This window comes from Salmo salar, chromosome ssa29, assembly GCF_905237065.1.
Source record: "Salmo salar chromosome ssa29, Ssal_v3.1, whole genome shotgun sequence".
NCBI lineage: Eukaryota > Metazoa > Chordata > Actinopteri > Salmoniformes > Salmonidae > Salmo > Salmo salar.
In genome coordinates this window covers 18,394,553-18,422,453 of record NC_059470.1, presented here as the reverse complement: position 1 = coordinate 18,422,453, position 27,901 = coordinate 18,394,553, and the positions used below count along the sequence as shown (strand labels likewise).

The window sequence follows — 27,901 nt, the reverse complement described above, 5'->3', positions numbered from 1 at the left end:
GAAATAACAATCTATATATGTCTCTGAAATGATCATTTCCAGTCATGGCACAGTGCACGTCTTTTGATGCAATCATGTTGTTAAATTAGGCGGCCATTGCACCTAGTTTGTTTGGAGCTTAAATTTGGTTCGTTTGGACAGGTGTGAACACTTTATCCACACTCAGGTGTGCGCCAAACATGCACCATGGTTCGCGCAAAAAAAGGTTGGTGGTGCAGTTCGATGCAGGGGAAAACGTAGTCTGGACCAAACTAAGGAAAAGAACCAAAGGCGCACAGTATTATTGGTCGTTTGACTGAGTATTTTATGAAATTCAGCACACAGTACCATAACTTGATATCTGAAGCAGATAAGGGTCTCCTCTATTCACTGCACATAGCAGTTATTACAGCTGCTATTGCTAAAGTAATATGAAGATTGGGACACAAGTAATGCTCGCCTCCGGATCAAATATGGATTTAATGTGAGCATTTTTGTCCAATAAATAAATTACTCGCATTAAAATACGTGGTATTGTTTAGGCATTTAATTTGTTTGACATTTGACAACGTGAAGCCAACCAGACCAAATGAAAAAAATACAACGTGACAAATAATCAAACTCAGATTTCAACTACTGTATAGCAAACAAACTTGTGTGAAAACACCCTTATATATAAAGTTGTTCAGTTAAAGCATATTTTAATTTTCCAAATCAAAATGAAAAAATATTGTTGCCTGAGGAGAGTGATGCTCTCCCGATCAATGATTAACATTGTATGACATTGTAAAAAAAAATTTTTTTTTTACAAAATTTCAAACAATATCCAATCACTTTTTTGGTAAACAGCTTTCTGTAGAGATGTGATGACTCTAATAGGCTTATTCATAGACAGACCTGCGGTTGCAAGGACTGACCATCCTTGATAAAAATGAGTTTTAACCACCATGCTTTGAAGCTATGCTATGTTAGTTACAATTATATTGGGGTTTTGGAGTAAGACTGTTAAACTAAAGCATTTATAAGTTATATTCCTCAAGCATAAATGGCTATAAACCATTAATTTAAAATTAATAAAATGTATGTAGTCATCTCAGATTAACCATATGAGTATGACGGGAACAGTGTGCACTGTTATGTTACAGATGTAGATTTAGGCTGGGTGTCATGTCAACTTATCAGTGTAAATAATACAACAAGGAAACTCTGGAATTAAATTCAGATAACGTTATCTTAGTGATGTCTAGGCTGGACTCAAAAGTGACTTCATTGGAACTAACCTAAATAACAAACCAATAAAATAGCAAATCATTAATCCAACAATATACTATAAAAGCTGTGGAGTTATTGCGGAGAGTCAACCCCATCTTGACAAGAAGCTGAGAGGAATGAAGACTTCCGTTGTAAAGGTGAGTGATGCAGAGTGCTGTTCAAGAGGAAGTTCTTTCCATCTAAACATGTCTATTTTACATTACAAAAATATGTTTCAAACTTCCATCAATATGGATTGATGTCAGGTCTAATTCTTTGTGAGTATTATCTGCATCCTCTTTATCCTTCAGATGATACTGACAGCTTTTGTAGCCTGTGCCTTTCTGCTGCAATGTTCTCTTGGTATGGAACCCCCAGAGCTGATAAACATGCAGCTTTCACAAAATGTCACTCAGACCATTGTGACCACAGTGGACGGTGAGTGATGTGTTCTGTCTATATATGGTGCATTTGGCTATTCATAGCTGCATAGTTTCTCATTTTGTATTTTTGGTTTTGAATAATGGTTTTCAACTTTCAATTGATAACTACCAAAGTGATTGCTAATACTAGGGTTACAAAGGGAGGGTATATTACTGGAATAAAAATAAAAAATTCTCCACAATTTCGTTGTATCCAATTGGTAGTTACAGTCTTGTCTCATCGCTGCAACTCCCATATGGACTCGGGAGAGGCGAAGGTAGAGAGCCATGCGTCCCCCAAAACACAACCCAATGCTTCTTGACACAATGCCAACTTAATCTGGAAGTCAGCCGCACCAATGTGTCGGAGGAAACACTGTACACCTGGCGACCATGTCAGCGTGCACTGCGCCCAGCCTGCCACAGGAGTTGCTAGCGCGCAATGGGACAAGGACATCCCTGCCAGACAAACCCGGAGAACGCTGGGCCAATTGTGTGCCACCCCATGGATCTCCTGGTCGTGGCCGGCTGCGACAGAGCCTGGACTCGAACCCAGAATCTCTAGAGGCACAGCTAGCACTGCGATACAGTGCCTTAGACCACTGCACCACTCGGGAGGCCCCTACTGGAAACTTTAAGTTTACCAGAATTTTGGTCACTTTCATGTTTTTCAGGGAATTTTATCAGATGACATCTAGTGGCCTTTTTGGGTACTTCAGATTATCGCTGGTGGTCTATCCACTAGAAACTCATGGACATTATGGACAGATAAAATAAATGAATACTATATAAACACTGAATAAAAGTTACAGTTCCTATAACGAAATCAGTCAATTGAACTAAATTCATTAGGCCCTAATCTATGGATTTCACATGACTGGGAATACAGATATGCATCTGTTGGTCAGAGATATCTTAAAAAATATGGGCTTCACAATGGGCCTCAGGATCTCTGTGCATTCAATTTTCCATCGACAAAATGCAACTGTGTTCATTGACCATAGCTTATGCCTGCCCATACCATAACCCCACCATGGGTCACACTGTTCACAACGTTGACATCAGCAAACCCCTCGCCCATACAGCGCCATACACGTAGTCTGTGGTTGAGGCCGGTTGGACGTACTGCCAAAGTCTGGCATTATGGTAGAGAAATTAACATGAATTTATTTGTCAACAGCTCTGGTGGACATTCCTGCAGTCAGCATGCCAATTGTATGTTCCATGTACCACAGTATTAGTCATAATACCAATAAAACCTAGCGGTCAAACACGGAAATGTTTCCAATCGTTTTTTAACCAATCATTTTTCCATAGGGGATTTTAGAACCACTTCAAATAAGGGCTGTGTTTCGTGTAGGCTTACCGTGGTGAGACATTTTGATAACCATGTAAATCTGTCTCGGACAAGGTGACTTTTATCAATATAATCACCTGTATTTACCCCCCCCCCCCAAAAAAAAAATGAAATGCTAATTACCTGCTAATGTGGCTATCACAAAGCACTACAAATGCCATAATGATTTGGATGAGACTGACGAAGCGAGGCAAAGGTAAGAATCTATGGATTAACTATCTAATGTTAGCTGAACGTAGTAATTCATAAATTGGCAAAATATCTTTCAAATTGACAATTCTGTGAACTGTCTTGTGCAAGTTTTAAATGTACACAATACCTGTTACCAAAGGTGTCAGCTAGAGATGATGTGCAGGAGCTAGCAGGGATTTGTAGTTTTCCATGATGTTTACTTTGATGCTAATTAGCATTTTCGAATCTGAGTGTAAATAGAGCCGAATATATTGATAAAAGTGTCCTTATCTGAGAGAGATTTAAATGGTTATCAAAACGTCACGCCAGGGTAAGAATACACGAAACACAGCCCATATTTTATGTGTTTCTAAAATTTATGGGAAAAATGAATGATGGAAAAATGATTGTAACCATTTCCCTGTTTGACCGCTAGGTTTTATGGGTATTATGAGACCTCCACTGTGGGGCTCTATGGGAAAATATGTGTGATGTTTCCTTAGCTTTAAAAGGGGAAATCTATGATTGGTACATCCATTTCTGCACTTTTAAATTAATGATATACAGTACCAGTCAAATGTTTGGAAACATCTACTCATTCAAGGGTTTTTCCTTTATTTGTATTATTTTCTACATTGTAGAATAATAGTGAAGACATCAAAACTATAAAATAACACATATGGAATCATGTAGTAACCAAAAAGGGTTAAAAAAATCAAAATATATTTTATATTTGAGATTCTTCAAAGTAGCTAGCTTCATGAGGTAGTCACCTGGAAGGACTCTTTAAAGGGATAGTTCAGTTTGTTTGGTCAAGCTTATTTTTGAATTCCCTCGGGTATTTTTTTCTGCTGAATCATTTTTATATACATTTTCTGGTTTAGAAATGTCCAGAATAATCTTGCTAGCATTTTTGGAAAATGTAGCAATGCTAGTGGTAACACATTGTATCAATTAGCAGTGCATTCAAAAGGATTGGGAAAGCGCGAAGAACGTAGAGCTCTTTCCCCATTCTTCTGAATGCACCATTAATGAATACAAGAGGCTTTCATATTCTTCAAGAATCAACGCTAAATAATCAACAAACCTTTCTCCACAGAAGCCCAGCCAGAAACTCAAGCAAAAGCCTCTTTCAAGCTGCGGAGCTTGATCCGGCCCAATTTCGGAGAAAACAAATATCTGAAGTGGGTCAGATGGACCGGGTCCCTGCCAAGCTGGACAGTGAGCATCTATAACCAGGCAGCAAAACGCCTCGACTATATCTGCGTCCCCCTCGAGGGCTGTAACTGGTCCACTGGTCATTATAGTCCCTCCAAAGGACCATACTGCTATAACCCCTGCAATGGGAAGGAGGACCGACGCACCCAGTTTGATCTGCTAGTTAACGAGCAGAACCTTGAGCTTTTGGAATGGAGAGCATTCTCAAGGTCTATTCCAACAAACTCAATCGCACCCCATGCCAAGAACAAAGCCTATTCTGCAAAAAATCATTATGGAATAGGTTCCGTTTACAAAAACATTTTCTTTCTTCCTTTGAATGGCAAAGAGTTCAAATACAAAAGGGACTTTGATTTGCTAACACTGAAAAGGCAGAGATACACACAGAGAATCTTCAAAGTAGAGTACCATGTCGATCAACTGGCCACACTCTCCCAAACGCCGGTGGCGCTGGGAGAGTACAGTGCCACCAACAACAACTGCCACTCAGTGAAGCAGACGGTGCAGCTAGAGGAGAGGACAGAGAGACAGAGCACCTGGCAGACCAGCGTTTCCTCCTCCCTGACCATATCCACCTCCATAACAGTAGGGATACCAATAATCTCTGCTACAGTTAATGTCGGCGTCACATCTGAGAAAACCCACACCAACGGCAACTCTGTGACTGAAACCGTCAGCCACTCAATGAGTGTAGAGGTGGCTGTCCCAGCCAACCATCACTGCACGGTGAAAATGGCAGGAAAAAAGTATAAGATTGATATCCCGTTCACCGCACAACTGGCTAAAGAGTACACTGACGGCACTGTCCATACCACCACAGTGACGGGCTTATACCGAGGTCTACAGGTGGGGGAGATTGACGCAGTGGCAGAACGCTGTCAGCCTAATCCCAATCCCCTGCCCTGTGCTGCCTAGGTAGCTGGCAGTTGACAGGCCACTGTAACATATGCAGAGAAGCCTGTGTCTATCAAGAATGTGTGTGGCAATCTTTGTGTTTTGATATACCAACTGACAGACGATACTGTCCTCAATCAATGTATGTGTTCTTGATTAGATTGAGGATATCTTTAATATTCATTTCTTTCTCCATTCATGTGATTACAGAACACAAAGATGTTTATACTATATAGCTATATTGTACGCTCCAAAAAAGGGAATTATACTGTATTGGTTTATACTAATAAAATTGCTCAGAGAAAGAGCCTGTTTAACAGATCATTTTTTTCTTTTCAAAAAGATAAGTCAATTATTGGCACCCTTATTTTCAATACTTTGTACACCCTCCCCTTGCAAGGAAAATAGCAATGAGCCTTTTCCTATAATGTTTTATGAGATTGGAGAACACATTGGGAGGGATCTTAGACCATTGCTCCATACAGAACCTTTCCAGATCTTTGATATCCTTCAGTCTGCACTTGACTGCCCTCTTCAATTCGATGGGATTTAAGTCCGGAGACTGAATGTTGATTATGTGGTAAATTAACCATATATTTGTGGATTTTGATGTGTGCTTGGGGTCATTGTCTTGCTGGAAGATGGACTTGTGGCCAAGTTATGCTATTGACTTAAAGGGCAGTGCAGTCAAAAACAATATTTTCACACTACGAGGTCAAAATAACACTATGAAATTGAGAAAATGATAATGCCCTTTTCAATGTAAGAGCTATTTGAAAAAAATTAATCAGGTTGGATGGAGTTTTTGGCCCACAGCAAGGGCCCCAGGACCAGTGGAAGCAAAATAGATCCATAACATCAAAGATCCTCCACCATATTTTACAGTAGGTATGAGGTACCTTTCTGCATATGCATCTTTCTTTCAATGCCAAACCCACCACTGTGTGGCCAAAGACCTCTTTTTGTCTCATATGTCCATAACACCTGGTTCATATCCAAGTGCCACTACTGTTTAGCAAGCGCCAGGCATTTACATTTGGTGATTGCTCTCAATAAAAGGCTTTTTTTCTGTCAACCCTTCCAAAGAGCCTATTGTAAGAGACTTGGTAACCAAGATGCGACCAAGTTCTGTTATTTTTCTTTGCCTCCAGAACCAACTTCCTCACCGTGCGTGTGGACAAGACACACGTGTCCTCTAACAGGCAAGTTTAGCACTGTTACAGTGGTTTTAAAGTTCTTCCTTATTGACCTAATAGAGGTACATTTAGTTATTTTAGCTATTGTTTTATGCCCATTGCCTGATTTACTAAGGCTGACAACCATTTTTCTTTTAGTTTGTGAGTTCTTTGCCTTTCCCCATGGTGATGGATGACAAATGGATTTTACATGTGTCTTACGTGTCTCTTTATACCCTAGTGAAACTATGGAAGGCTACTATACAGTTCCTTAAGCTGAGATGCTTTCAAAATGTCACAATTCCCACCGAAGGTGGCGCCCCCTCCTGCTCGGGTGGCGCTCGGCGGTCGTCGTCACCGGCCTACTAGCTGCCACTGATTCCCTTTTTGGTTTTCCCCCCTTTTGTGATTGTTTGCACCTGTTCGTAGTGGGGGTGATTAGCGGGGCTATAATTATTAGCTGGCCCGCCTTCTCTTTGTGCGGGATTGTTTATTCTGTTGTTGCTTGTGTTTGCGCTTGTACGTTGGTTTTGCGCCGACTGTGTTTTCCCCTGTGTTTGGGGCACTTTGTTTTGTATGCGCGCTTATCGCTGTTTGGGGTGGCTTGTGTTTGTTCGCCTTTGGCCCATTAAAAGCCACTACCCTGTACTCGCTGCTTCCTGCGTTTGATTCCTCACCCACCACGCCCGAGCATTACACAAAAAAGTAGAACGTTAATACATTTTGTTTGATTTTATGTATACGAATCTTTAGGGGTGCCAATCATTTTGATACATCTTCGTAAGAACATTTTTTGAACAATTGTATTAGTTTAAAATATAATTAAAAAAAATGTTTTGCATAGCTCAGTATTTGTATGTCTTTTTTGCTTACCCTTATCAAGGGTGTCAATAATGTTGGTGGTGACGATCTCTATTGTGAATACTGTAAATTGTGAATGAATCACCAGTTTTTAAATTATTATACAAAAATATATTAAACCATTTTAATATTGACAAAACATGTGATGTGAATTATACCAAATCATTTGTGCAGTGCCACATTTAATATCCTACTCATTTCGCCATTTCTGTTTTAATGTAAATATACAAACATTGACATACAGTTGAAGTCGGAAATCTACTTACACCTTAGCCAAATACATTTAAACTCAGTTTTTCACAATTCCGGACATTTAATCCTAGTAAAGATTCCCTGTCTGAGGTCAGTTAGGATCACAATTGTATTTTAAGAATGTGAAATGTCAGAATAATAGTAGAGAGAATCATTTATTTCAGCTTTAGTTTCTTTCATCACATTCCCAGTGGGTCAGAAGTTGACATACACTCAATTAGTATTTGGTAGCATTGCCTTTAAATTCTTTAACTTGGGTCAAACGTTTCGTGTAGCCTTCCACAAGCTTCCCACAATAAGTTGGGTGAATTTTGGCCCATTCCTCCTGACAGAGCTGGTGTAACTGAGTCAGGTTTGTATGCCTCCTTGCTCGCACACGCTTTTTCAGTTCTGCCCACACATTTTCTATAGGATTGAGGTCAGGGCTATGTGATGGCCACTCCAATACCTTGACTTTGTTGTCCTTAAGCCATTTTGCCACAACTTTGGAAGTATGCTTGGGGTCATTATATATTTGGAAGACCTATTTGCGACCAAGCTTTAACTTCCTGACCAGAGGACATTTCTCCAAAAAGTACGATCTTTATCCCCATGTGGAGTTGCAAACTGTAGTCTGGCTTTTTTATGGCGGTTTTTGAGCAGTGGCTTCTTCCTTGCTGAGCGGCCTTTCAGGTTATGTCGATATAGGACTTGTTTTACTGTGGATATAGATACTTTTAACCTGTTTCCTCCAGCATCTGTTTCCTCCAGCATCTGTTTCCTCCAGGATTGATTTGCACTTTTCGCACCAAAGTACGTTCATCTCTAGGAGACAGAACGCGTCTCCTTCCTGAGCAGTATGACGGCTACGTGGTCCCATGGTGTTTATACTTGCGTATTATTGTATGTACAAATTAACGTGGTACCTTCAGGCATTTGGAAATTGCTCCCAAGGATGAATTGAATTGTGAAGGTCTACAATTTTTTTTCAGATGTCTTGGCTGATTTCTTTTGATTTTCCCATGATGTCAAGCAAAGAGGCACTGAGTTTGAAGGTAGGTCTTGAAATACAGACGTGGCCAAAGAATGACACAAATATTAATTTTCACAAAGTCTGCTGCCTCAATTTGTATGATGGCAATTTGCATATACTCCAGAATGTTATGAAGAGTGATCAAATGAATTGCAATTAATTGAATTCCCAAAAAACATTTCCACTGCATTTCAGCCCTGCCACAAAAGGACCAGCTGACATCATGTCAGTGATTCTCTTGTTAACACAGGTGCGAGTGTTGACGAGAACAAGGCTGGAGATCACTCTGTCATGCTGATTGAGTTCGAATAACAGACTGGAAGCTTCAAAAGCAGGGTGGTGCTTGGAATCATTGTTCTTCCTCTGTCAGCCATGGTTACCTGCAAGGAAAAACGTGCCGTCATCATTGCTTTGCACAAAAAGGGCTTCACAGGCAAGGATATTGCTACCAGTAATATTGCACCTAAAGTGCCCAAGAAAGTCCAGCAAGCGCCAGGACCGTCTCCTAAAGTTGATTCAGCTGCGGGATAGGGGCACCACCAGTACAGAGCTTGCTCAGGAATGGCAGCAGGCAGGTGTGAGTGCATCTGCACGCACAGTGAGGCAAAGACTTTTGGAGGATGGCCTGGTGTCAAGAAGGGCAGCAAAGAAGCCACTTCTCTCCAGGAAAAACATCAGGGACAGACTAATATTCTGAAAAAGGTACAGGGATTGGACTGCTGAGGACTGGGGTACAGTCATTTTCTCTGATGAATCCCCTTTCCGATTTTTTGGGCCCCCCGGAAAAAGCTTGTCCGGAGAAGACAAGGTGAGCGCTACCATCAGTCCTGTGTCATGCCAACAGTAAAGCATCCTGAGACCATTCATGTGTGGGGTTGCTTCTCAGCCAAGGGAGTGGGCTCACTCACAATTTTGCCTAAGAACACAGCCCTGAATAAAGAATGGTACCAACACATCCTCCGAGAGCAACTTCTCCCAACCATCCAGGAACAGTTTGGTAACGAACAATGCCTTTTCCAGCATGATGGAGCACCTTGCCGTTAAGGCAAAAGTGATAACTAAGTGGCTCGGGGAACAAAACATCAATATTTTGGGTCCATGGCCAGGAAACTCCCCAGACCTTAATCCCATTGAGAACTTGTGGTCAATCCTCAAGAGGCGGGTGGACAAACAAAAACCCACAAATTCTGACAAACTCCAAGCATTGATTATCCAAGAATGGGCTGCCATCAGTCAGGATGTGGCCCAGAAGTTAATTGACAGCATGCCAGGGCGGATTGCAGAGGTCTTGAAAAGGAAGCGTCAACACTGCAAATATTGACTCTTTGTATCAATTTCATGTAATTGTCAATAAAAGCCTTTGACACTTATGAAATGCTTGTAATTATACTTCAGTATTCCATAGTAACATCTGACAAAAATATCTAAAGACACTGAAGCAGCAAACTTTGTGGAAATTAATATTTGTGTCATTCTCAAAACTTTTGGCCATCCACAGGTACACCTCCAATTGACTCAAATGATGTAAATTAGCCTATCAGAAGCTTCTAAAGCTATGACATCATTTTCTGGAATTTTCCGAACTGTTTAAAGGCACAGTCAACTTAGTGTATGTAAACTTCTGACCCACTGGAATTGTGATACAGTGAATTATAAGTGAAATGACCTGTCTGTAAATTACATGTGTCATGCACAAAGTAGATGTTCTAACCGATTTGCCAAAACTATAGTTTGTTAACAAGACATTTGTGGAGTGGTTGAAAAACGAGTTTTAATGACTCCAACCTAAGTGTATGTAAACTTCCGACTTCAACTGTATATATGAATGCTAGAGAGACATCCCTGCCAGTGTACTGTCATTAGTGACATTCGTCAGGAGTGAAGTGTAACAAGTAACCCCTGTTCACTTTCCTCATCTGTTTGAGAATTGCATTCAACTTGCCACTGGCTCTATATAGTCAGCTTGCCTTGACATGGCACTATCAGAATAAGCAACCATTATATCCACAGTTCCTGCCAGTAGAGTGAACCAATCTCTCCAATCGCTCCAAACAGACAAGGTCAGGTGTCCATTAAATTGAGAGGGGGAGCGAGGACATAACCTTCCACGTGGGCCTTGAGAACCTCGCAATTGAGTTGACACCAGCCGCGACCCACAAGCTCAGTGAAAGGTAACAGAGACCAGGCAGTCGCGGATCAAAACCCTTCACCCAAGCCCGCTAGAGCACCATGAAACCATGGTTTTGTTTCCATGGTGAGTAGCGGTTCCCTGTTCTGTTTTCGCAGTTGGATTGCGAAAGCAAAGCAGTGATGCCACACGGCTCAACTAGAAAAACAAAGGCTGATGAAGGAGAGAATAAGTGACCCTAGACTCTTCTAACTCAAGAGGTTGTTATGGCTAATTGCACCACTAACATGCATTAATCATTGAAAAGAGAGGCCTATTTCATGCTTAACTGCATATCCCACAATAGGCGTATAAGACAATGCCTGACAGGATCGTGCCCAGTGCGCTGCATTTCTCTTTCTGGGTCCCTAACGGTTTCATGATGTCCTTGTCCTCAGCATGCCATTGTTTTGGTCATAATTATCCTAAACAAGCTCTTCGTCTCAACACATCAGCTCCCCATTGACTCGAGAGCTTAACTACAACATATTCAATGCTCAGTATTAAGCAGCCTATATCACTCCACACAGACACAGTTCATCTAACCCTTACTTACTACAAGGCTCCTATTCTTCATTACCAGCCAAGGGCCATTTCACAAAACACCTTGTTTGGAGAGGTCACAGGGGTGATGGTCGCAGGGGATTATCTGTATGCTAACACCGCAGAGTCATCTCTGGAGTGGGGTATTGATTTGGCTGCCTGACCCCCTGAACCCTTGAGTTGGGGCCCTGAATACCAATAACGACGGATGTAGCCTTGGGACTGTCATGGAGGGAAGGAGGGGAGTTAGAGGGGGAGGGCAGAGTAAATGTCGATCCATTGGAAAGGACAGCCTGGTAGGTAGGACTCACCAGAAGTACCATAGCCGCTGGATGGAGAGGGCTCGGACGCAGCAGCGCGTGCCACAGCAGTCCTCGTACGAGCGGCATCTGAAATGAGACACAAAGCAACCTTGGCGAAACACATTTCTTCGACTCACATGTAGAAACAGAGTGGAATGTGTCATTTACAGTAAACCCAAACCATATCAGCATTTCTTTTCATTTCCATTCAATCTCTATTTTTGACCAGGCAGCTTCAGTGTTGAATCTTGAAATAACAGCACACTTTACAAGACATGGTTCTAAATACAGTTCATGTATTGCATTAAAAAGTGGCCACATAAAAACAACTTCCATTTCAGCAAGCCTCCAGTAGCCTCCAGTATACACGGGCCGCTGTCCATTTCTCCACACAGCAACATGTAATGGAGTCACACAGCAAGGCTAGCATCAGTCACCTCCCTCTCTCCTGATGCTCCACTCCACCCAATTAGCCCGTGCTGACCGAGCCCGGCGTTTTACAATGTCCTGGCTGTCTGGGGAGCGAGCTGGTGACAGTACTACGGCCAGCGACTATGCCACAGTGTCCCCTAGCTGATTGACAACAAAGGAGATGAGAGGAGGAAAGGTCACGGGAGTGAAGACTCAGAGGGCTCGGCACGGGGACATATTTCACCATCGATTCAACAAGAGGCGTAGAGACAGCAGAGAGCCTGGTGAGTCTGGTGCCTAGGGCGTAATGTGGTGACAGATTAATTCTTTGAAAATAGCATAATCGTTTCAGAATGGCTTCTTGAGCATAGCAGTATTTAATCTGATTCTGCTTTATTGTAATGAAAAGTTAAGGAATAGGTTAGAGATTTGGTGGTTTAAATTGTTTGGTATTTTTAGAATGTGCCCACTTATGTCATAATGTCAGGAGTATACGAGCAAAAGATTGTGATCCAATCGTGATCAGATCTGGCTGTGAGCACTTCTGGACAAGGACATGAATGTGTCAATGTTGTGAAGGCGAATGGGTCACTAAATGTGACTGCTTTTCAGACATGTCTATTTCAAAAACTAGGATAGGATACTTTTGAACACCTTGTGGCCTCAAAGCATTGTTGTCCAAATTATTTGTTATCGGATCTAAAAGCGTAGTTTCAATATCAGGCATAGACATGGCCTTTTGGAGCTCCCGAGTGGCACAGTGTCTAACGCACTGCATCTCAGTGCTAGAGGTGTCACTACAGACCCTGGTTTGATCCCGGGCTGTATCACAACCGGCCATGATGGGGAGTCCCATAGGGTGGCGCACAATTGGCCCAGCGTCGTCTGGGTTAGGGAAGGGTTTGGCCGGGGCAGGCCATCATTGTAAATAAGAATTTGTTCTTAACTGACTTGCCTAGTTAAATAAATTATATATATATATATATATATATATATATATATATATATATATATATACACATACATATATACACTGCTCAAAAAAATAAAGGGAACACTTAAACAACACATCCTAGATCTGAATGAAAGAAATAATCTTATTAAATACTTTTTTCTTTACATAGTTGAATGTGCTGACAACAAAATCACACAAAATTAATCAATGGAAATCAAATTTATCAACCCATGGAGGTCTGGATTTGGAATCACACTCAAAATTAAAGTGGAAAATCACACTACAGGCTGATCCAACTTTGATGTAATGTCCTTAAAACAAGTCAAAATGAGGCTCAGTAGTGTGTGTGGCCTCCACGTGCCTGTATGACCTCCCTACAATGCCTGGGCATGCTCCTGATGAGGTGGCGGATGGTCTCCTGAGGGATCTCCTCCCAGAACTGGACTAAAGCATCCGCCAACTCCTGGACAGTCTGTGGTGCAACGTGGCGTTGGTGGATGGAGCGAGACATGATGTCCCAGATGTGCTCAATTGGATTCAGGTCTGGGGAACGGGCGGGCCAGTCCATAGCATCAATGCCTTCCTCTTGCAGGAACTGCTGACACACTCCAGCCACATGAGGTCTAGCATTGTCTTGCATTAGGAGGAACCCAGGGCCAACCGCAACAGAATATGGTCTCACAAGGGGTCTGAGGATCTCATCTCGGTACCTAATGGCAGTCAGGCTACCTCTGGCGAGCACATGGAGGGCTGTGCGGCCCCCCAAAGAAATGCCACCCCACACCATGACTGACCCACCGCCAAACCGGTCATGCTGGAGGATGTTGCAGGCAGCAGAACGTTCTCCACGGCGTCTCCAGACTCTGTCACGTCTGTCACGTGCTCAGTGTGAACCTGCTTTCCTCTGTGAAGAGCACAGGGCGCCAGTGGCGAATTTGCCAATCTTGGTGTTCTCTGGAAAATGCCAAACGTCCTGCACGGTGTTGGGCTGTAAGCACAACCCCCACTTGTAGACGTCGGGCCCTCATACCACCCTCATGGAGTCTGTTTCTGACCGTTTGAGCAGACACATGCACATTTGTGGCCTGCTGGAGGTCATTTTGCAGGGCTCTGGCAGTGCTTCTCCTGTTCCTCCTTGCACAAAGGCGGAGGTAGCGGTCCTGCTGCTGGGTTGTTGCCCTCCTACGGCCTCCTCCACGTCTCCCGATGTACTGGCTTGTCTCCTGGTAGCGCCTCCATGCTCTGGACACTACGCTGACAGACACAGCAAACCTTCTTGCCACAGGTCGCATTGATGTGCCATCCTGGATGAGCTGCACTACCTGAGCCACTTGTGTGGGTTGTAGACTCCGTCTCATGCTACCACTAGAGTGAAAGCACCGCCAGCATTCAAAAGTGACCAAAACATCAGCCAGGAAGCATAGGAACTGAGAAGTGGTCTGTGGTCCCCACCTGCAGAACCACTCCTTTATTGGGGGTGTCTTGCTAATTGCCTGTAATTTCCACCTGTTGTCTATGCCATTTGCACAACAGCATGTGAAATGTATTGTCAATCAGTGTTGCTTCCTAAGTGGACAGTTTGATTTCACAGAAGTGTGATTGACTTGGAGTTACATTGTGTTGTTTAAGTGTTCCCTTTATTTTTTTGAGCAGTGTATAAAACAAAATAATGCAGCAAAAATAATGCAAAACAAAAACCCACCCTTGATGTCTGACAATACCATACGTTCCATAAATAAAGTAACATTTTTCAAAACAGCTTTTGAACCTCTGAAGATCCTAAAAAAGTACTCATATTACTATCTCTTATCAAATGATACATTCCATTGCCCTCTGATGCTACCTGGCTGAAAGTAGGTGATTGGAGCTGCCGATACTGCGTGTTTTAATTATTCAGTGTTCCTCATTGAAGCGATGCCCCCATAGATTTGGGGTGTGATTCTGTTCCAGCGCTGATGTAGAAGAAAGCTGCAAGCCTTCCAAACTCTACAAATGAGTCATGGCACCAAGCAGAACTATATCAATACTGCTCTAAAGATTCCTTTTCTTTTTCATCCCTGCCGTACACACAGTGATGAATGCCTTTGTTCTTTATGTTTTCAATATGTCGCTTATTCACTCACTCCATTCCAAGGCCAGAGACTCCTTAACTGACCTTTTCGTTTCTATAACAAAGTCGAGTATCTCTTCGAAAAGACAGAATACTTTTTCTAGTTCATTCTCTCTCTGAGGCTCAACATTTGTCTGACCAGTCTTACCATCTAACTTCCTCGCCCTTGACTCAAAGTTTTTGTGCAATATAACTTTCTAAGTTCTAATTTCCAAAGCAGTCGCTCTGAGATTAGGCCTTATGAAACATATCAACTATGGATATCTGATTCAGACTGCAGCACATACTTCACAAAGTCCCATAGTGGCGACCAAGGAATAAATGTTTTATTGATAATGTTTCTCACAGGTTAGAAGTCCAGGCTACAATGTATACAATTGAAGAATCTAAATTCCTATAGAAACAACGAATTAATTGAAATTGTGGCTGGCATGACTTAAAACCTACCTCAGTCACAAAAGGAGAATAATTTCACTGTACCGTTTACACCCTGTACCCTGTGCACTAAACCTTGGTTTGCCATACAGTTGAAGTCGGAAGTTCACATACACTTAGGTTGGAGTCATTAAAACTCATTTTTCAACCACTCCACAAATTTCTTTTTAATAAACTAAAGTTTTGGCAAGTCGGTTAGGACATCTACTTTGTGCATGACACAAGTCATTTTTCCAACAATTGTTTAGACAGATTATATCACTGTATCACAATTCCAGTGGGTCAGAAGGTAACATACACTAAGTTGACTGTGCCTTTAAACCGCATGGAAAATTCCCGAAAATTATGTTATGGCTTTAGAACCATGACAAGCCATGACATAATTTTCTGGAATTTTCCATGCGGTTTAAAGGCACAGTCAACTTAGTGTATGTAAACTTCTGACCCACTGGAATTGTGATACAGTGATATAATCTGTCTAAAAAATTGTTGGAAAAATGACTTGTGTCATGCACAAAGTAGATGTCCTAACCGACTCGGCTAATTGACATCATTTGAGTCAATTGGAGGTGTACCTGTGGATGTATTTCAAGGCCTATCTTCAAACTCAGTGCCTCTTTGCTTGACATCATGGGAAAATCAAAAGAACTCAGCCAAGACCTCAGGAAAAAAAATTAAAGACCTCCACTAGTCTGGTTCATCCTTGAGAGCAATTTCCAAACGCCTGAAGGTACCACGTTCATCTGTACAAACAATAGTACGCAAGTATAAACCCCATTGGACCACGCAGCCGTCATACCGCTCAGGAAGGAGACGCGTTCTGTCTCCTAGAGATGAACGTACATTGGTGCGAAAAGTGCAAATCAATCCCAGAATAACAGAAAAGGACCTTGTGAAGATGCTGGAGGAAACAGGTACACAAGTATCTATATCGACATAACCTGAAAGGCCACTCAGCAAGGAATAAGCCACTGCTCCAAAACCGCCATAAAAAAGCCAGACTATGGTTTGCAACTGCACATGGGGACAAAGATCGTACTTTTTGGAGAAATGTCCTCTGGTCTGATGAAACAAAAATAGAACTGTTTGGCCATAATGACCATCGTTATGTTTGGAGGAAAAAGGGGGAGTCCAAGGTATTGGAGTGGCCATCACATAGCCCTGACCTCAATCCTATAGAAGATTTGTGGGCAGAACTGAAAAAGTGTGTGCGAGCAAGGAGGCCTACAAACCTGACTCAGTTACACCAGCTCTGTCAGGAGGAATGGGCCAAAATTCACCCAACTTACTGTGGGAAGCTACCTGAAACGTTTGACCCAAGTTAAACAATTTAAAGGCAATGCTACCAAATACTGATTCAGTGTATGTAAACTTCTAACCCACTGGGATTGTGATGAAAGAAATAAAAGCTGAAATAAATCATTCTCTCAACTATTATTCTGACATTTCACATTCTTAAAATAAAGTGGTGATCCTAACTGACCTAAGACAGGGAATTTGTAGTAGGACTAAATGTCAGGAATTGTGAAAAACTAAGTTTAAATGTAAACTTCTGACTTCAACTGTAAGTGCATTGAGGACAAGGTCCCCACAGTGACCTACGTACATATCCCAACCAGAAGCCATGGACAACAGATGCACTGAGGTAAAGGCTAGAGCAGCTGCTTTCACGGAGCCGGACACTAATCCGGATGCTTATAAGAAATCATTCTACGGCCTCTGACGAACCATTGAACAGTCAAAGCTTAAATACAGGACTAAGAACGAATCCTAGCACACCGGCTCTGACGCTCGTCAGATATGGCAGGGCTTGCAAACTATCACAGCTTACAAAGGGAAACCCAGCCGCGAGATGCCCAGTGACGCATCACCGCTTGGTATGGAAACTGCTTGGCATCCGACCGTAAGGTGCTACAGAGGGTAGTGCATACTGCCAAGTATTGGTGCTAACCGTGTGTTATAGGATGCTAGCATGCTAGTTAGCTAGTTAGCTACGGCGTCATAGGACACGGTGCACTAGGTGGGTTTTCACGGAAGAATACTGTACCAAGTTAGCTAGCGGAATAAACTAAGTTTGAGCCTATTCCTGGAAACATTGAACCACTGTAGTTTACATCAATTTTAATTTCTAGTGGTAGCTAGAAAAGTTATATTTTAGTGTTTTAGTGTTTCAGTGAATTGTTAGTGAGGGAGGCCCTGCTCTCTCGCTTCCCCAGTTGTTTAGTTAATTTTTCATGCCAATCTCCTTTGCATTAGCGTAGCCTCTCCTGTAGCCTATCAACTATGTGTCGGTCTATCCCTGTTCTCTCCTCTCTGCACAGGCCATACAAACGCTTCACATCGCGTGGCTGCTGCCACTCTAACCTGGTGGTCCCAGCGCGCACGACCCACGTGGAGTTCCAGGTCTCCGGCAGCCTCTGGAACTGCCGATCTGCAGCCAACAAGGCAGAGTTCATATCAGCCTATGCTACCCTCCAGTCCCTCGACTTCTTGGCGCTGACGGAAACATGGATTACCACAGAAAACACTGCTACTCCTACTGCTCTCTCCTCGTCTGACCACGTGTTCTCGCACACCCCGAGAGCATCTGGCCAGCGGGGTGGTGGCACTGGAATCCTCATCTCTCCCAAGTGGACATTCTCGCTTTCTCCCCTGACCCATCTGTCTATCGCCTCCTTTGAATTCCATGCTGTCACAATCACTAGCCCATTCAAGCTTAACATCCTTACCATTTATCGCCCTCCAGGTTCCCTTGGAGAGTTCATCAATGAGCTTGACGCCTTGATAAGTTCCTTTCCTGAGGATGGCTCACCCCTCACAGTTCTGGGTGACTTTAACCTCCCTACGTCTACCTTTGACTCATTTCTCTCTGCCTCCTTCTTTCCACTCCTCTCCTCTTTTGACCTCACCCTCTCACCGTCCCCCCCTACTCACAAGGCAGGCAATACGCTTGACCTCATCTTCACTAGATGCTGTTCTTCTACTAATCTCACTGCAACTCCCCTCCAAGTCTCCGATCACTACCTTGTATCCTTTTCCCTCTCGCTCTCCTCCAACACTACTCACTCTGCCCCTACTCAGATGGTATTGCGCCGTCGCAACCTTCGCTCTCTCTCTCCTGCTACTCTCTCCTCTTCCATCCTATCATCTCTTCCCTCTGCTCAATCCTTCTCCAACCAATCTCCTGATTCTGCCTCCTCAACCCTCCTCTCCTCCCTTCCTGCATCCTTTGACTCTCTATGTCCCATATCCTCCCGACCGGCTCGGTCCTCCCCTCCTGCTCCGTGGCTTGACGACTCATTGCGAGCTCACAGACCAGGGCTCCGGGCAGCCGAGCGGAAATGGAGGAAAACTAGCCTCCCTGCGGACCTGGCATCTTTTCACTCCCTCCTCTCTACATTTTCCTCCTCTGTTTCTGCTGCTAAAGCCACTTTCTACCACTCTAACTTCCAAGCATCTGCCTCTAACCCTAGGAAGCTCTTTGCCACCTTCTCCTACCTCCTGAATCCTCCTCCCCCTCCCCCTCCTCCCTCTCTGCGGATGACTTCGTCAACCATTTTGAAAAGAAGGTCGACGACATCCGATCCTCGTTTGTTAAGTCAAACGACACCGCTGGTCCTGCTCACACTGCCCTACCCTATGCTTTGACCTCTTTCTCCCCTCTCTCTCCAGATGAAATCTTGCGTCTTGTGATGGCCGGCCGCCCAACAACCTGCCCGCTTGACCCTATCCCCTCCTCTCTTCTCCAGACCATTTCCGGAGACCTTCTCCCTTACCTTACCTCGCTCATCAACTCATCCTTGACCGCTGGCTACGTCCCTTTCGTCTTCAAGAGAGCCAGAGTTGCACCCCTTCTCAAAAAACCTACACTCGATCCCTCCAATGTCAACAACTACAGACCAGTATCCCTTCTTTCATTTCTCTCCAAAACTCTTGAACGTGCCGTCCTTGGCCAGCTCTCCTGCTATCTCTCTCAGAATGACCTTCTCGATCCAAATCTGTCAGGTTTCAAGGCTGGTCATTCAACTGAGACTGCTCTTCTCTGTGTCACGGAGGCTCTCCGCACTGCTAAAGCTAACTCTCTCTCCTCTGCTCTCATCCTTCTAGACCTATCTGCTGCCTTTGATACTGTGAACCATCAGATCCTCCTCTCCACCCTCTCCGAGTTGTGTATCTCCGGCGCGGCTCACTCTTGGATTGCGTCCTACCTGACAGGTCGCTCCTACCAGGTGGCATGGCGAGAATCCGTCTCCGCACCACGTGCTCTCACCACTGGTGTCCCCCAGGGCTCAGTTCTAGGCCCTCTCCTATTCTTGCTATACACCAAGTCACTTGGCTCTGTCATATCCTCACATGGTCTCTCCTATCATTGCTACGCAGACAACACACAATTAATCTTCTCCTTTCCCCCTTCTGATAACCAGGTGGCGAATCGCATCTCTGCATGTCTGGCAGACATATCAGTGTGGATGACGGATCACCACCTCAAGCTGAACCTCAGCAAGACGGAGCTGCTCTTCCTCCCGGGGAAGGACTGCCCTTTCCATGATCTCGCCATCACGGTGGACAACTCCATTGTGTCCTCCTCCCAGAGTGCTAAGAGCCTCGGCGTGACCCTGGACAACACCCTGTCGTTCTCCGCTAACATCAAGGCGGTGACCCGATCCTGTAGGTTCATGCTATACAACATTCGCAGAGTACGACCCTGCCTTACACAGGAAGCGGTGCAGGTCCTAATCCAGGCACTTGTCATCTCCTGTCTGGATTACTGCAACTCCCTGTTGGCGGGGCTCCCTGCCTGTGCCATTAAACCCCTACAACTCATCCAGAACGCCGCAGCCCGTCTGGTGTTCAACCTTCCGAAGTTCTCTCACGTCACCCCGCTCCTCCGCACACTCCACTGGCTTCCAGTTGAAGCTCGCATCTGCTACAAGACCACGGTGCTTGCCTACGGAGCTGTGAGGGGAACAGCACCTCTGTACCTTCAGGCTCTGATCAGGCCCTACACCCAAACAAGGGCACTGCGTTCATCCACCTCTGGCCTGCTGGCCCCCCTAACTCTGCGGAAGCACAGTTCCCACTCAGCCCAGTCAAAACTGTTCGCTGCTCTGGCACCCCAATGGTGGAACAAGCTCCCTCACGACGCCAGGACAGCGGAGGCAATCACCACCTTCCGTAGACACCTGAAACCCCACCTCTTTAAGGAATACCTGGGATAGGATATAGTAATCTTTCTAACCCCCCCCCTCAAAAAAAGATATAGATGTACTATTGTAAAGTGGTTGTTCCACTGGATATCTTAAGGTGAATGCACCAATTTGTAAGTCGCTCTGGATAAGAGCGTCTGCTAAATGACGTAAATGTAAATGTAAGTACATACAGGACCTCTATACCAGGCGGTGTCAGAAGAAGGCCCAGAAATTGTCAAAGACTCCACCCAAGTCATAGACTGTGCTCTATGCTACCACACGTCAAGCGGTACCGGAGCGCCAAGTCTGGGACCAAAAGGCTCCTTAACAGCTTCTACCCCCAAGCAATAAGACTGCTGAACAGTTAATCAAATGGTTACCCTGACTATTTGCATTGACACTCTTTTTATTTGCACTGCTGCTACTCTTTATTATCTATCCTGATTGCCTAGTCACTTTTACCTCTACTTACATGTACATATTACCTCCACTACCTTGTACTCCTGCACATTGACCCGGTACTGGTACTCCTTGTATATAGTATTGTTATAGTTATATTGTGTTACCATTTCCTTTTTGCAAATGTTTCTTACTTTATAACTCTGCATTGTTGGGAAAGGGCTCGTAAGTAAGCATTTCACAGTAAAGTCTACACCTGTTGTATTCGACGCATGTGGCAAATAAAATTTTATTTGATTTAACATAACACGAGAGATAATGACGGTCGGCCTCCTGGCAGTTCAGACAAATTGTTTCATACATCCTTCTCTAGCAGTCAGATGAAAACATCAACGGATTCTCTAATACTGTCACCATGCTCACAAAAAGCAGCCAAAACAAAGGGGTGAGTTCATTCCCAATGACAGGCTCTGTATCATCACACAACCTCTGTTGTTTACAAAGCATCTGTCAGCGCTCCTCTGGGTAACAGGGCATCTGGTTCACATTAATAACTGACCTCCTGGGTCACTTTAGCTTTCACTGCCTTTAGAAGGGGGGGGACACGCTGCCTTGTCACATTTACACAAACTTCTCTGCCCTTGTCACCTCAGTTACCCCTTTCTGGTCCTGTCACCGACATCGCCTCTCTTGACCTTTCAACCCAGTCACCTCCATCACGCCTCTGCCCCAGTCGCTACGTCACCGCTCTTCTGATGTCACCTCCATCACCCATCTACTGCTCTCACCTACATCAGTGGTTTCCAAAACTCTACTCTGAGGCGTTTCACAATTTGGTTGTAGCCCTAAACCAGCTCACCTGATTAAAGTAGTCAAAGGGCTTGATAATTACTTGACAAGTTGAATCAGGTGCGATAGCTCTGAAATACATGGAACGGCTGGGGTCCCCGATGAGGTTTGAAAACCCCTGACCTACTCCTCAAAGAGGTAGGCCTAGATAGTTGGTATGCTATGTAAAGCAAACCAGGGGAAAAACAAAGGATGTGGCGCCTTTGTAATGAATAAGCTTGTGGCGGCCATGACATTTTGTCAACCGGTGATGGTCAAGCAAATAACTGCTGGTCTCATAGTAATTGACCGTTAATGAACATAAACATGTTTAGCATCTCCTGGCTTCCACACATAGCCTACATGCCACTGACGCAGACCATCGACATTTTAAAAAGTCTAATGAAGCCATTTAATATAGCCTACACCATCACAATAAATCCATGATTTATCTTTGACACGTCTAAAGAAACATGATATGAAGAAAATGTAGTCTATTCCAGAAGAACATAATAGCGTACTCAGACATCATGTTAGGCCTTGATCTGAATATGCCATATGGCTATGGGCTACACTAGTTCATTTAGCAGACAAGATTTGCTTTGAATTCTGTGGCATTATTTTATAGTATGAAGAATAAAATTGAACATAGCTGAATAAAATAGAAAGGATATTTTCAACAAAAGATTTCAAAGGGAGGGCGCACATGCGGCTATTTTGTGTTGAGCGGTTAGCAAAGAAACAGGTCCTCCTATATGCTTAATTTAGAGTTATTTATGCAACTTTAGATGTGATACAAACATTGGCTATGTTTTGAATTGTAATACATTCTAAGGCTGCATGATACGACTCTAATGATGACTTGAAAAAAGTTGCATGAAAGGCATGAGCTCTGCTTAGTTTTTTGCGCAGGCTGTACACACTTCATCAGTCTCTCACTCACAATTTGACAAGCACTTGATAATATTCTCACCAGGCCTCGAATTTCCCGGTGGCATCCCCCTTGTGTGGCCGTTGTGTCCTTGGGCTGAATATAATCATTATAATTCCCTTCTTCCGGCTGCCAATCGCCGTGCTCCGAAACACCTCTCACTCACATGGCTCTCTCAGATGTCTCAATTCTTATTAGCCAATGCCTGTCACGTGATTGGGTCCTTCTCACAGGCATCTCAGCTCCAAAACAGGCTACAAATTTAGACAGACACATCGGAGATGCAACTGCGCGTGTCCTTCCGAGGTGCATATTGAAGATGTTAGAACTGTCTACATTTACTTTTCGTCAGCCAACAAGATGAGTAGGCCAAAAGCACTAGCCTAAGTCAATCTACTATCCCCCATTGTACAAAAGTTGACCTACACTATTGGTCAACTTGTCCTGTGCGAGAAATAAGTATTCCATACATACTTTGGGACAGTTGTGGGATGCGATAGATCCCAAATGAATACAACCAACTCACATTAAAAACATTGAGGCTGATGCAACAGATCAGATCATTAAGCTTAAAATGTTAATCAACTATTAGGCTATTTCTTCAAATTATAAGCGCAACCTTATCAAAACATAAGTCTAAGGGCTAGGCTACATGAGGTATGCGACTATGATTTGAAAAAGTAAAAAAATGCATGGGCTCTTTCTTGCCATTGCTGCACACACTGGAAATCCTTCACAAGCGATAATATTGTCACCCATCAGATTATTCTTAATTTAATTTTGTCTTTACATATAATAAATAATATACTGTATGTGTGAAATTAGTTTTGATTTAGAATGGACCATTATCTTGCACCTGTCTCAGAACAGGGGAAAAAAATAAATGCCATCTATGCACTTAAATAGCGAATGGGGGACGCTTTTCTCGTGGTTCATTTTCATGCCAGCCAGGTAGGCTATACCCCTGTTGTCAAGTGAACCAAGTGTGCTTAACATTAGGAAAGTTGAGAAATAAATATAGTAGGCCAAGCCTATAGAAAGCTGAAGGAATCCTCATCTTTTTAATAAGATCATCAAAACTGTGTTGTTCTCACGCAATTGCATAGCCTATGGAAATGTTGCGCAACATGAGCACATGGGCTCTTATGAAGTGCTTGATTTGATTTTCGCCAACATTTGCATTGATGTCAGAGTGATTAGAGGGACAATAGAGTGCTGATTACCAGGCAGTTAGCAAGTTTGGTAGGCTACTAATGACCATCAGCAGCATCAGAGGTTGGAGAAGCCTAGTTGCCATGACTAACTGGTCAAGTGGAATTTGACTGCATTCATGACTGGTGAGAGCGGGTGTGGCGGTAATACGGTCACCGCAACAGCCCTAGTAATGGATCTTGTAAATCCAACATTGGCATCAATGCATGATTTACACACAAATTCAAGTTACATGCATGTTTCTCAAGTTGGGATGTAGCCCTTACAGCACAGTTGGTGGTTAGAACCTTGAATATTAAATGTAACCCCATATTGCCATCATTTAAAATGACAACTTGTTCTCCACTGACCTTCCAGTTTACATTTAATCAGATAATAAAAACGCCTGCCTTGACTTCCTCCCAGACAAAAGGGGAAAAGTGCTGGCTTAGGGTTTTCATAGAGAGATTAAAGCCAGAGGACACAGGGGCACTTACATGACTATGATATGGGAAGTAGAAATTCTGGAAATTACCATTGGGTGAAGCGCCTGATAAAGCTGAAAGAATAGAGCTGTGTGAGGCTTTATGAATCTACAGCTTATGGTGGATGACCCTGAGGGGAGAGGTCTCTTACCGTTGTCATGCTTGGTATTGTTTTCGCTTGCAGGGGGATAGAGGGGGTCAGAGGCAGGGTGGATCGATAGATTCAGCGGGACAAAGTGCAAAACCTTTATTAGACACCCATCTATCCCCCTGCCCACATGACAAAACACACAGACCAAATCTGTCATCAGTTGACAGGTTATTCTGACCCTCCCCAGGGCCAGGTCAGGAGATACCTGGAGCTGTTTGGAATGCACCCCTCACTCCCACTCTCTTTCTTCTCTCCTTTACCTCTTCGCCTCATCCACAGAACAGTATGGCCCTATAGACTTATCTCCAGCCCTTTATGGAGGTATTACCTGATAAGACAGTGATTAAGATACACAAGTGACAATTCGTTGAGTTATAACACATACAGGCATGCACACACACACACACACACACACACACACACACACACACACACACACACACACACACACACACACACACACACACACACACACACACACACACACACACAGAGAGAAAAGAGTCAGAGAGACAAATTGAGTGTGTGTGTGTGTGTCAGCATGCGTGTTTGTTCTTGTTCCGTTAACAATCCAAACTCCACAGCTGTAGGCTCCCATGGCACCTCACACAATCCCACCTCATATTTAATCAATGGTACCTTGTTTGTATTCAACGCCAGAGACACGATTGCTTACAAATGGAGTGCGGTACCCCGAGATAAAGCAGGGCTGAACGTTTGCAACGCTTCCCTCCTGGTGAGCTCATGAACTTGACGAAATGACAAGTCGGCTACATCAAAGACCGATTTGCTTTAGAGGTTTACTCCAGCGGTAGGTGCCTAAGACATTGACTGAAACTGCACTCTATTCCCTATATAGTGCATTACCTTTGCCCAGAGCCCTATGGGCCTTGGTCGAAAGTAGTGCACTACTGTATATAGGGAATAGGGTGCCATGTGGGACGCAGACAGTCATCAAAATGAACCCAGGAGTAAAGAGAGCACAATAAATCCCCGTTGCCAGGGAAACTGATGACGAAACCGGTTATAACAAGACTTTGTTCTCAGTATTTGGGAAAAGACATTTGTAAACAAGCATGAAATAAATGTATACGGTAAGATATAGCGTCGCCAATGGGCTTTGAAATTCATAACCAGTCCTTAAAAGTGCAATACCTTCCACTTAATTTCAACACATAGATATGACATTAAGGACCAGTGGAATTAACCTCCAGAGGAGATATTAACATAGTCAATGAGCAATGTAAAAGGGAGACACTGACAATGACATTAGGAGAGCCAAATAGAATATAGGAACAATGGCCATATAAATTGAAGCAATGCAATCAAAGCTGCAGGGTAATGACACATAATACCGGTGCATGATGGGAGACAGCTCACCATTTGATGAAGTCAGAGACCAATTTTTGGTGGAATGAATTCTGTTCAACTGAGGAAAATGTTGAAGATTTTCTATGAATAAAAAGAAAGACTGGTGTTCTGTAGCTGCAGTTATACACCACAATCCAAAATGAATGGAACATTTTTCTGATTTATGGTGCTTATCTTTTCCATTAATTTGGGGTTGAACCATATAGCTAGATCTACACAACCGATGGCCTGGGTCATCTTGACATTTGAGGTCTGAAAATGTTGGATTTTGGAGAGTAATGCCCCTTTAGACAGGCAGGAAAAGTGGCCATCCCCTAAATCAGACTCAAACTGCAGTGTTGCCAGGTTAGGCTGGATTGAGTCTAGGAGTAGTTACCCTCCTCTGAGGTCCACTCTCTGAGATAGCGCCAATAACATCCACCAAAGTAGAATTAAGCTCTTTATGCCTTGGTCAGAGTCCCAGACAACCTCAATAACAGTCAAAATTGCTTTTTCTAAGGAAAGCCTCAGGGGAAATGATTTTCTTCTGTCTGCCATGGTTATTTTAGTAGTACATTTCAAGTGTGTTGAATGGATGAAATTCAAATAAGTTTGAGGACCTGTTGGAGTTGAACAGTCAACGGTCGATTCAAGCAATTCTTGGAAAGAGCTGTGGCACATACAGTCCCTTCAGAAAGTATTCACACCCCTTGACTTTTTCAAAATGTTGTTGTTACAAAGTGGGATTAAAATGGAAAAATGTCATATAATATGTTGCATGGACTGTGTTTTAACATGATTTTTGAATGACTACCTCATCTCTGTACGTCACACATACAATTATCTGTATGGTCCCTCATTCAAGTAGTGCATTTTAAACACAGATTCAACCACAAAGACCAGGGAGGTTTTCCAATGCCTCGCAAAGAAGGGCACCTATTGGTAGATGAGTAAAAAATGTAAATAAAAAGCAGACATTGAATATCCCTTTAAGCATGGTGAGGTTACACTTTGGATGGTGTATCAATACACACAGTCACTACAAAGATACAGGCATCCTACCCAACTCAGTTGCCAGAGAGGAAGGAAACCGCTCAGGGATTTCACCATGAGGCCAATGGTGAAACAGTTACAGAGTTTAGGAGAACATTTTGTTGATCCATCTTTAGTTGTAGTTACTCCACAATACTAACCTAATTGACAAGTGAAAAGTAAGCCTGTACAGAATAAAAAAATATTTAAAAAAATGCATTGTTTGCAACAAGTAACTAAAGTAAACTACAATAGAGTGTCCTGAATACAAATTGTTATGTTTGTTGCAAATCCAATTCAACACATTGCTGAGTACCGCTCTCCATATTTTTAAGCACAGTGGTGGCTGCATCATGTTATGGGTATGCTTGTAATCTTTAAGGACTGGAGGGGGAGGGCTTCAGGATAAAAAAATGTACGGAATGGAGTAAAGCACAGGCAAAATCCTAGAGGAAAACCTGGTTCAGTCTGCTTTCCACCAGACACTGGGAGATTGATTCACTTTTCAGCAGGACAGTAACACAATGACAAATAAACACTGGAATTGCTTACCAAGAAGACAGTGAATGTTCCTGAATTGCCGAGTTTAAGTTTTGACCTGAAAATGGTTGTCGAGCAATGATCAACAACCAACTTGACAGAGCATGAAGAATTTAGAAAATATTAAAATAGGCAAATGTTTCACAATCCAGGTTTAGAAAGCTCTTAGACACTTCCCCAGAAAGACTCACAGCTGTAATTGCTGCCAAAGATGATTCTAACATGTATTTTTCTGAAGGCACTCTCACCATTATTTTTCATAAACTAAAGGGCAATTCCACAGTAACAGA

General features: G+C 43.3%; 1 protein-coding gene across 1 annotated transcript in view; it reads right to left on the bottom strand.

Moving 5' to 3' along the window:
• The window catches only part of LOC106590285 (vesicular, overexpressed in cancer, prosurvival protein 1), a 96,425-nt gene that overhangs the window by 20,470 nt on the left and 48,054 nt on the right, over nt 1-27,901 (bottom strand). Inside the window, exon 3 of the mRNA XM_014181130.2 lies at nt 11,614-11,691. Coding sequence (XP_014036605.2) covers nt 11,614-11,691 — 78 coding nt within the window. The remainder of the gene's footprint in view (nt 1-11,613; nt 11,692-27,901) is intronic.